Source organism: Epinephelus moara, chromosome 16 (assembly GCF_006386435.1).
Source record: "Epinephelus moara isolate mb chromosome 16, YSFRI_EMoa_1.0, whole genome shotgun sequence".
Taxonomy (NCBI): domain Eukaryota; kingdom Metazoa; phylum Chordata; class Actinopteri; order Perciformes; family Serranidae; genus Epinephelus; species Epinephelus moara.
The window spans coordinates 9,444,896-9,456,501 of NC_065521.1; the positions used below are offsets into that span (position 1 = coordinate 9,444,896).

Below are 11,606 nucleotides of genomic sequence, written 5' to 3' on the forward strand. Positions count from 1 at the left end.
TATTTATTTATTTATTTATTTTTTTCAATTATTCAAACATGTGACTGCCTTCCTCTTCAGAGATCAGCATAGCAGACATGACCGCTCAGGTGATCAGCCCATCCGGCCAGATTCACAAGGCTGACATTATGGAGGGAGAGAACAACACCTACTGCATTCGCTTTGTCCCCACTGAGACAGGTGTGCACACCGTGAATGTGAAATACAATGGCGTGCATGTGCCTGGCAGCCCGTTCCAGTTTACCGTCGGCCCCCTGGGAGAGGGCGGGGCTCATAAGGTTCGTGCTGGAGGGCCGGGCCTGGAGAGAGCAGAAGCTGGAGTGCCAGGTTGGTATGGTGGATGAATCATTAGTTTGTGTGTGTGCTGCAATACATGTACCTGACTTTGTTTTGGCCCCTGTGTTGTGTGTAGCCGAGTTCAGTATCTGGACGAGGGAGGCTGGTGCAGGAGGTCTCAGTATTGCTGTGGAGGGGCCGAGCAAGGCTGAAATTTCCTTTGAGGACCGCAAGGACGGCTCCAGTGGAGTGTCCTACATCGTGCAGGAGCCTGGTGAGACAAAAGACAGGGACAGGTTTATGCATGGATGAGGATTAAGCATGTTCTGCAAAAAAACATCAAGTAAACTTATCTTCTTTAGTGCTGTTTTTGTTTTGTTTACACTCTTTTACTCTCTTATTTTTGGCATAAATGTTTCTGTGAAAGAAATGGAATCTATAATCTATGCTGTGGACGCCTGTCACTGTTTCTGGATTTGTGTGACCATTCTAGTGACTTTCTGACTTGAAATCCATCCTGTAGGAGACTACGAGGTGTCGATCCGTTTCAACGACGAGCATATCCCTGACAGCCCCTTCATCGTCCCTGTGGCCTCGCCGTCAGACGACGCCCGTCGCCTTACTGTTGCCAGTCTTCAGGTGAGGCTCTGAGACACACACACATCCGTGTGCACACACGCCAGGCCTCAGTACACTGCCTACAGTGCAGCAGCAGCAGACCATACTTTTATTAGATTGATATTAGATTGAAGGAGTCTGGGTGTGGACAGAATATCGTGAACATTTGTACACTGCAGTGACAAGTACTAGAGACAGTTTAGTTAATGTGGTTTTAAACAATAGACAAATATTTTCCGCTTGTAGGGACTTTGATAGAGTGGAGTTGGTAATGAAGGCAGATCACATTGTCTTATTTAACAAGTGAAATGTGATAGCTTGTGTAGAGTTAGGTGTATAGCAGAGTACTGATTCAGTAGGCATCTTAGTTGCATGAGATGAACATTGAGTTGTGCAGGCTTAAGATCAGCTGCTGCTGCTGCATTGTTAGGCAGTGTAAGGGCTTCTGGGATACTAGAGGACTGTGTGTGTTTCTCGTGCCTCATTCTAAAGGCTGCCAACAGCCTCCCACCTCTAAAATTGATACGAGGCGCTAAAGGGTTAAAGAGGTCTGACATGGCTATTTTTCCTCTCTGTCTCTGTTCTCACTAATGCACAAATACATACAAAAAACTGTGAAGGCCCCCTTTTGGCAGAAAAAAATAAATGTGAATTTAGTATTGCAGGACAAAAATAAAAAAAATCTCATGGTAAATCAAAATTATGAGACACTAAGTAAATGTATGACGCACTAATCAAAATTATACTAATTATTATAATAATTACCATTTATTATCTATAATAATTATCTCATGTTGAATTACTATGAGTATTTCTATTTTTATCGTGCATAACTTTTTGTCATCATCTCCGTACAACTTTCATATATCAATATGTGTCTTCACCTGCTTGCTGACCCTCCTTCACTCTAGCACAGATGTGTTCACACATACACATAAACTTACAAATATACTCACAGATAAATGTTTTCAGAAAAAAAATATCACTTATTCTTTCTCTGTTTTCTTCAGTTTCTGTTTAACTTCCACAAACACCTTCTCTCTCTGCCCTTTCACTGCTCAGCCCTCCTCTTTAGCCTTGTTAGCGACCTCCAGGTAAGGTGCACAGTAGCATAAGTAATCTGAATATGATACAGGGGTGATCATAATGATATCAAGTAGGCATGTCACAATACCAATAATCAAGTAGTCGACACCAATATCATGGGGAAAATAAATCAATAAATACCATGTACTTAGACACAGGCTCCTTTATTAAAATCATTTAAATGTGTTTTAATTTTTATTGTTAATCCCTGCCATTCATTGTTCTTCTAACCCTTTAATGGCAGAATAGAACACTTTTAGGTGTATATGCTACCCCATAAGGTCTGGAAGGACTGCAACCCTGGTACCTACGGTACTGGAGAAAAACGGATGCCATCCTGTTTTCAGAATTTTGGCATCGACTTGGTACAGAAGAATTGGTTCTCGTGACATCCCTACTATTAAAGAGATAGGTCAGATTTTTTGAAGTGGGGTTATATGGTCAGTTGGCACACCCCCAGTTTGGAGAAGTAAGCTGGAGTCTGACACAGAGGCTAAGCGATGCAGTGCTGAGGGGTCAGCAACATCACGTATTTTAGCCTCTAAAAAAGTACAGACCAGTTAAAGTGTACACTATATTGAGAGTATTTTCACTGCTTTAACTTTCCATCAGACAGCCCATTCCAATAGGAATGCCATTACCGACTTTAGTTCCTCATCTATACTCTGGTCAAACCACCAGACACAAAAACATTTTAGCTTGCAAAATCCAGGAGCTGCTGGTCTACCTCTGCTTGAATCAGTTAGTTGTATTATTCTGTAACTTATGTAAATCTGAAATAACCCTTTTAAATGTCAAAGTCACACAATAAAACAAACAAAATAACTGTACAAGGCAGTGGTAGACCAGCAGCTCCTGTGTTCAGCAGTGTTATCACACAGTATTTCTCAATGGAGTCTGGCTTTGAAGGGAGTGATTAACAGCTTCATTTACCAGTTGGAAATAACTGTCTGACATTAAGTTAAAGCAGTGAAAATATTTTAAACATAGCGTAGACTTAAACTAATGTTGATTATTTTAGGTGGGGCTTTTTTGGTAGCTAAAATACATTTATTGACCCCTCCACGGCAGATTGTCGCTTAGCCTCCATGTCGGACTCCAGCCTGCTTCTCCAAACTGGGGGCGTGCCAACTGACATCCATTGTAGGCAATATACTTTCTATCAATAATTACCACATACAACCCCACTTCAAAAAATCCAAACTATCCCTTTAAGTAGACAGTACTTAGTAACAGTTTGCTGATTATCACGTACAGTGGGCAGAAAGTTGGACAGCTATTTGGTCGGTGATACGGTGTTGAATATGTGAGTGTGTGTTGTCGAGCAGGAGTCGGGTTTGAAGGTGAACCAGCCGGCATCATTTGCCGTCAGCCTGAACGGAGCAAAGGGTGTAATTGATGCAAAGGTCCACAGCCCATCTGGAGCCCTGGAGGAATGCTGCGTCACTGAGATCGACCAAGGTAACCACAGGGATGGTATCCAAACTCATCTAAACCTCTCCAGACTGCTCGCACAGAAATTATGTCGCACACAGGGAGAGTTTGATAGTGTTGATGCACAGAATAGCAAGTTTTCATGTGCCTCATCGTTACCCCTCTTTCTGTTTGTCTAGATAAATACGCAGTCCGGTTCATCCCCAGAGAGAACGGTCTCTATCTAATTGATGTAAAGTTCAATGGAAGTCACATCCCTGGTAGTCCATTTAAGATCCGAGTAGGAGAAATGGGCCAGGCTGGAGACCCTGGGATGGTGTCAGCCTATGGAGCAGGACTGGAGGGAGGCACCACAGGTAACACACTGTCCCTCTTAACAACAGAAAAAAATGAGAATTGCTTTAAATTTCATCTGAACAGTCTCTTTCCTGCTCATGCTAAACCTTTTGTTGCCATAGTCACCTCAAGCCTACCTGTTCTGTCTTGTTCACCTTCAGGAACTGCATGTGAGTTTGTGGTTAACACAAGCAACGCAGGCCCTGGTGCTTTAGCTGTGACCATCGACGGGCCCTCCAAGGTGAAGATGGACTGTGTGGAGTGCCCTGAGGGCTATAAGGTCACATACACTCCAATGGCTCCTGGCAACTATCTCATTTCCATCAAATACGGTGGTCCTTACCACATTGTCGGAAGCCCCTTCAAAGCCAAGATCACTGGTGAGGAACATCTTTGGTTTATTAGCAAGGAGAATGTAAGGATTTTAATGAAAAAAGATTGAAAACGATTGAAAACAGAATGTAAATGTCCCTGAGATTAACTTGCACTCTCGTCTCCATCTTCCAGGTCCCAAGCTTGTGTCCAGCCACAGTATGCACGAAACCTCTTCTGTCATGGTTGACCCTGTGACCCGTGCCATCAGCTGTTCTCAGCAGGGTGCTCCCATTCAGTCAGATGCCAGCAAGGTCGTGGCCAAGGGCCTGGGCCTGAACAAGGGCTTCATTGGTCAGAAAAACAGCTTCAGTGTTGACTGTAGCAAAGCAGGTATGTGTGACTGTGATGTTAACAAGTGCATTTTTGTGCTTTTTCACCTCAGCAAGAAATATGTCTGAGACAAACACTCCAAGTGTATGGAATAATATTTGTGTCTCAATCCTGAGCACGCACTAAATGTATTTGATTTGTGAAGTGGGAAGAGCAATTTCTGGGTTCCCCTGGTTCCAAAAGAAAAGTCTCATTCAATTTTCCCACAGACAATGCTGTATGACTCACAGTTAAAGCACTTCTTTGGCTTGAATCAGCATGAAACTTTTCCAGTTAAAGTATGAGTCCAAAATATTAACTACTGCATTAAAAAATATCTGGTTCTCTGATTAAAAAGTCAAAGGTACAAGCCTGTGTGTACACGTTTCAGGGGAGAAGTCAACTACGTCTCCCAAGATGCAGTTAATCAAGAAACATCCAAACACCAAGCTTAAAGCTTGATCATTTTCGATGCCATCAGTAGGCAGAAGTTAAAGATTGCGTTGTTAAGAAAACTCATTTTAATCTGCAGCTTAAATCAGTTATCAGTTCACGGATGGACGTCACAGCATGCCAGTGTGTGTCAGGGTCTGAATACACGTGCACTATTTGCTTTTGGAATTTTAGCACTTCACCTTTAAGCATTTACCTCTTGATTTAAATGTGCAGTTGTTCATTTTAAGTAGGTTTTGGATTTCTAAGAGTAAGCAATAAAGGTATTGTTTTCCAACTTTGATTATTATGAGCTGATTATGGATTAATAAACACATTACTACTGTTAAAATATTTTTATTACCTCAGTAATAGCATTTTTAGTATTAGGAGCAGTATATTTAGTTACATTTGTTCAATAATTTATTCTCTGTTTTCTTAAGAATTTAATTTGTATTAAAGATTTTGAATCAACATCTTGATCGTGGCTCAGCATCTGATGGAGCTTTGAAATAATTGAACCTTTAAGCTTATAAACACAACAAACAAGAATGTCAGCATTTTATTCAAAATATAAAACAAAACAAAAATCTATGTAATAGCTATGTCTCCTTTTGCAGAGACAACGGCTTGCTTTCAAAAGTGTGTGTGCTTTGCAAGACAGTATCACAGCATCATGTTAGTCTATCACTATTATCTTTAATATCACAATCCAAATCAGATCCATAACATTAACCACTCGTATGGAGTGCAGAGAAAAAGCTTTCTTAATATCAGCGTAGGAAAAAACAATCCTCAATGATCCCTACAATCATAAATATATAATCTGCCTGTCGACACAAGCCTAGCGACAACAAAGCGTTTTGAATCCTGCACTGTACTGATTTGCGCTTCTGACTGGCTTCATCTCCGTGGCAACGCCGGTTGAATGGTTACTCTAGTATTAAGAGCCAGCTGCCATACCAAAAGAATGCTTAAAATACGAATTGTAAAAAAAAAAAAAAAAAAAAAGTTGAAATAATTAAAACTGGTGGCCTTAACATAAATCTATAGGATCTTTACATTATCTGGGAAAGTCCTGTGTTTCTATGTTCAGCAACATTTAGGATATTAATGAAAGAAACATTTGAAATGTAGATACAGAAAGAACAGAAACACTTCCTGGAACCAGGCAGCCCCTCCTAGGTACTCTGTATTTCACATGAGAAAATATTCCTGTTGCTTTATTAAAGGCGCTTCTGCATAGGTTAGATTTTTACCATGTGAGAGCCAGGCCAGAGACGCCAAATTTGTTTTCCTAACAGTCAAGAAGTATACAATGATCAGTAGTATCAAAAGCTGCACTGAAATCCACTGGTAGAAGCACAGAGGTGAAATCTGAATCCATATTAAAGAGAAGGTCATTTACAACTTTAGTGAGTGCAATTACGATGGAGTGGCTGACCCTGACAGCAGACTCTAAGGGTTCTCTTTCCACTACTTTTGAATAGAATGAAAGGTTAGAGACTAGGCGATCGTTATTTACAGACCCTGGACCAAGGTGTGGATTAGATACAAGATAGAAGCTTGTGGATTTCATGTGACTTAACAGCATGTATGTTCCACGCTGGCTAGCATGTTAGCGGTTAGCTCGCCAGCTACAGTAGTTCACCAACTAGCCCAACTAGTAGTCACTCCACTTTCTGGTGTGATTAGGCCTTTTCATCTGAAAATTGGAGTAAGTAATTCTGATTGGTTGTTATCAGTAGGAATGCGAGTTTCCAGCTTAGTAGGGAAGAAATGGAAGAAGGGTTAGGCACACCACAGCCATGTAAAACATGTTTTTGAATGAAATTAAATGATTAAAAGAGTGAGTTTACTATCAATTGAGGCACAAATATAATGTCGTACAGTGTCACACTGGTTCAGATAAACACTTGGATTGTATTTCCCATCTTTCCTGAGGAACAGTTTTATGGAAAAGGAATAAAAGGCCTGTCCCATACAGTATAGCTGTCTAGTGTCTCTAATATAAGCCTGTTGAGTTCAGTGATTTAAGCAAATAATAGCCCGGGCTACTGATAGAAGTTTTGCAGTAAGCTAATAGTAATGTATTGATGTAGATACTGATCTGTTCTGTCTCTGTCCACAGGTCGTAACATGCTCCTGGTTGGTGTGGATGGTCCCAAGGTCCCCTGCGAGGAGATCCTAGTGAAACATTTGGGCAATCGCTTGTACAACGTCAGCTACCAGCTCAAAGAGAAGGGAGAGTACATCCTCGTGGTCAAGTGGGGAGACGAACACATCCCAGGCAGCCCCTACCACATTACTGTCTAAAAGCCCAGCTCCAAGATCAGAAACTTATACCACTGTTTAATACAACTGAAATTCTATCTAGAGTCTAACCGATCATTGTTTACAACTCCAGGTCCCTCCCATGTTACAAATTAAGATTTCTGGCTTTTTTGTATCTTATTTTATAACTATTTAACCAGTTAGAGAACAAACTGTCACATCAGTGTTTACCCTCAGCCAGATTTCTGTTTTTTCCTCAAGCTAATATTTTAAATCCAACATCCTCACTGTAACCCAGTCCAGAATCTTCCAAAGATGAATGCATGGACACATACTCCTTTTTTCTGGTCATTCGCTCCATTTCTTGTTTTATTCTTCTACTAATCACATCATTCAGTCAATTTAGGGAGGAAAAAGATGCACCTTTTTATTATGGTAAGCCAGACAATTGCGCCTTAGGCTTTATACATTTTCAGTCATGGACATTAGCAGATTGGTCTGAACTAGTGTACAGTGATAGTATAGCTTAGCGTAGTGTAGCAGCAGTAGATTTTGGCCCCGCTGAGCCCAGCTTTGAATGGAAGGTTACTGTTTACACTGGATGAGCTACTCTTACATACATAAATAATGGATTCAGTTGAATATGAGCAATCACAGGACTTGAACCAAAGAGTGTCAGAAGTAATGTGCCTTCCTGACCTGTGGGTTTCTATGTACAATTGTGTAAAAGAGCTCTTTTACACTCAACGACACGCTTTGATGTAAGATCTTTATCTGTCCGTAAAAAAGTCAGATGAATACTTGTCTGTTACTTATATCCACATGTGCTCAGCACTGGTCCAGTCCACTTCAGCATGTGTTTGTCATTATGCTCTTTAACTAACCCAGTTGTTTTACCTGCTGCTAGTGTGATCCAGTTTTAGGCACTGCTGTTCTTAAAGCCGTAATATGGATTAGAATAGGGAAATTAATAAAGGTTAAAGATAAGGCAACGTATGTGAACAGGGAGGAGAAAGACACATTTCACAGTAGCATACTCGTGGTTTGTCTCACACATGCTCTCTCAACACCGCTGCTGGGAAACAACGCTTTTTGTGTGTTTTTAATGTGGCACACCATGTGATCTGCATGTTCATTAGGTTGTCTCAATACAGAAAGCCTCTGATTCAGAATAACATCAACATGACATGTGATGCGTTCGTGGTGGTTCACCTTCGAGTATGGAACTTTTTTTCCCATCGAAATCAAAAGGTTTAAAAAGGGAAGTTTCTAAAGTTGTGCCGGACAGAAGGGCTGGAGATGATGTTGTGGTTCGTCACGTCCTGAAAACACGATGACCAAAAACAGAAAAGAACAGATGTTGCTTTGTTTTCTGCTCAGTGTTTGTATCTCACCCCCGTCAGCCGCCACTCACCCCCTCCCTTTATCCTTCCAGCTCGCTTTGTGCATAGTCTATCTTTCAGAGCAAAAAAAAAAAAGAATCTTGTCCTGAATAAAAAAAAAAAAGGCTTTAAAAGTGTTTGTAAGACAGTATTTTGATACACAATAAAGTTGTCTAAGTATTTTTCTGTCAAACAAATGGCTCTGTGTTTTGTGTCTTAAAACTTTGAGTAGAAAACTTTGTCTGGATAACTATGAATGGATGGGAAAAAATTAAGATCACAACATATACAGAACAGGTGAAGCATAACTTCAATCACTGATATTTAACAGAGACTCATAATGTGCCTGTGTTCCATGCTTAGCGCTGTGTTTATAATTAGCCTTAAAAACGGACATTGCTGAACTCTTTCAGTGTTTTTTTTAAATGTGATGGTTATGGTTTTCATCAGTAGCTTTGATGAAGCACAGAGTAAGCATGGCAGCAATGTTAAGTGTTTTTCCACAGAAGTTTCTAGTGAGTGGAAAATGTGTAGATTACAATGCACTACACCACTGAAGTCTGCAGCCAACGCCCTTCCTGGAAAACTCCAACTCCTTATAAGGCCTGACTCGCTCACTACCTCCAGAGGCCGCTGCAGGAGAGGGAATCTTATTGGAAGACTTCATAGCATGGTTTATGCAGAGCTTTGAACAGCACCTTGTGCCAAGTCTGAATGCCTCGGGAAGAAACTACATGTAGTAATTTTTGAGATTTCAAGTTAATGGTCAATGAATGGGGATCTTTATTATTATCCATTTTAGTTGTTAAAGTTGTAGGCTAGTGATATTTTTTCCAGCTTTGTGTAGTTCATATACCATCAAGGATAAACAAATATGCATAAATATTAAGTCAAACATGTTCCACGTCATTCCCAAAATGCTTCACATAAAATATTAATGAAATAAATTGTTTTTAAGACGATATAACAAAGTCCACAGGATTCAAAAATGTGATTTATATATATTTTTAGAAAGTGATAGGTTGGATATATTAAATATATAATTTTGAAACATACTTTTCTAACATAGGTGATGACAAAATATTTGTTATTAAAGAGCCTTATTCATTCTCAACTGGCATTTTCAAAGTGAGTATTCCAGGACAGCCTACCATGAGGATTGGTGGGGTTATGGAACATAAGTCTGATGAGAGAGGATAGGTCATTTGGGGCAAATGGCAAAAACCCACCTGATAGCAGCAGGGTAAAAGTGTGGATTTAGTTGTACTGAATACCTTAGAAATTAATATAGGTCTGGATCAATGCAAACAGTCCTCACTTGCTGCACTTATTTATCATTATTCTACAATTTAAGGGCAGTGGCTGATAGAATTGTTTTAATAAAGCGCAAGTGGCACCTGGCTCAAGAGGCCACAATGTCAAGTGCCCCGGGAAAACAACAATATGCATGCCAAAAGCCGCTGGCAATGAATGATGCCACAAATCTGTTGCCAGACTGGAGCTGATACCTGTGGGTTCACAGCAATTTTATTTGCCAATTTGCGAAGTAACCTACTATTGTCATCATTTGCTTGTAGTTGGGAGAAGTTAGGGACTGTTCTTTACTTGTCAGAGGAGGAGGGGGCTGGTTGAGATGTAACTGAACTGTATCCTACACATAGTTTTCCTTGAGCCATCCTGAGTAACTGGCAGAAAATGCATGACCCTCCCTCCACCATAAATTAGTTATTAGATGTTTTAAAACTTACTCTTCGATGCTTGAAAGTTAAAAGTTGAATAGGAAATCCTGGAGTTCAAAAAGCCTTGTTTTTTTTTCATTCTTGTGCATGCTAGTAAGTTAGTGCAAACAGTTTAGATTAAGTGATTGGGATGGCATATCCCTATTTTAAGCTCAGATTTGTTCGTTTGTTTGATTGTTTCTGATGGGAGCATTCCTTGCACATGACGATGTGTCCAAGGACCATTAAAATTTTGAAAATCCAATGATAATTTTTGTTTTTACAGTTTCTGGCTATGACAAGTTGTGTTCTTTTGGTGTTTTTTTAAAGAAAACATGCCTTCCGGACCAGCCCAGAGGTTTGGAGGGCATGTTTTCTTTAAAAATCTGCAGTAAAATAAATACAAAACACAAACATTTAAATTTGTATGCCCCTCCCCTAAGCCTAAATGAAAAACATAAGTCCCTCCCCAGTGCTTAGAAAAATCATTTGGCATGCCTCCCTCTTTTTGCACCAACTCCTCATAAATAACAAACAGTCCCTTAGTGTTCTAGTTAAGAAGATAGTCACTGTAGCCACCATAAACAGTGTGGATCCTCTAACTTTATACTACTGGGGATATTGTTATAAATTATACTGCTGGTAAAAAATAATCAAATTTAAAATGGCTGACCCACAACATCACTGAACAGGAGGATCACTGAACATGAAAGCAGCAGGACAACACACTAAAATTGGGCCTGCTCAGTGGAGCAAACAGCCACCCACATTAGCAGTGCATACAAACAGGGAATCGAGCAGTATGACAGCAAACTGAGGAAAACAGGTGCACAACTGGATTACCACCCATGTTATACTGTGTGGGGAAATATAATGTAATGTTCTGGTTTGACATCTGTACAAAGTAGTTGTTGTCCCACCATTTGTTTCCACCTTAAGACGGTCTGATGAAGGGCTGGACACAGGCTGTCGGAGGGGCAGGGCCAAAATAGACCACCAGTGGTTGGGTTTAATCTCTAATGTATTTGTTATTCAATTTTTTATCCTTTATATCACCACCATTTAACATAATATCTGTCTTAAACAGTGACTTTACAGATAAAATGCTGTCCTACAGGCATTTCTCACTTGTCACAGTAGGAAAGCATGCTATGACTAATCACATTAACGACATGCTTAGGTGACCTAATAAAGTCATGACAGCATGACAAAAATCCAGCAGTTACTGTTGCTGCTAAGGGACTGTTTGTTAGTTATGAGAGGGGAAGGGCTGGTGCAGAAAAGGGGCATTTCAAATAATGTTTTTAAGCACTGGGGATGGACTTATGCTTTTTTATCTTGGCTTCAGGGAGGGGCACACAAATTT

At 40.2% G+C, this 11,606-nt stretch overlaps 1 protein-coding gene across 3 annotated transcripts in view; it reads left to right on the forward strand.

Moving 5' to 3' along the window:
- flna (filamin A, alpha (actin binding protein 280)) overlaps nt 1-8,719 on the forward strand; it is a 69,255-nt gene extending 60,536 nt beyond the window's left edge. For all 3 annotated transcript variants that reach the window (XM_050065830.1, XM_050065832.1, XM_050065831.1), the window contains 8 exons: nt 61-327; nt 413-550; nt 800-915; nt 3,309-3,441; nt 3,594-3,770; nt 3,912-4,130; nt 4,258-4,455; nt 6,998-8,719. In XM_050065830.1, coding sequence (XP_049921787.1) covers nt 61-327; nt 413-550; nt 800-915; nt 3,309-3,441; nt 3,594-3,770; nt 3,912-4,130; nt 4,258-4,455; nt 6,998-7,182 — 1,433 coding nt within the window. In that variant the 3' untranslated portion in view covers nt 7,183-8,719. The remainder of the gene's footprint in view (nt 1-60; nt 328-412; nt 551-799; nt 916-3,308; nt 3,442-3,593; nt 3,771-3,911; nt 4,131-4,257; nt 4,456-6,997) is intronic.
- The last annotated feature ends 2,887 nt before the right edge of the window (nt 8,720-11,606 follow it).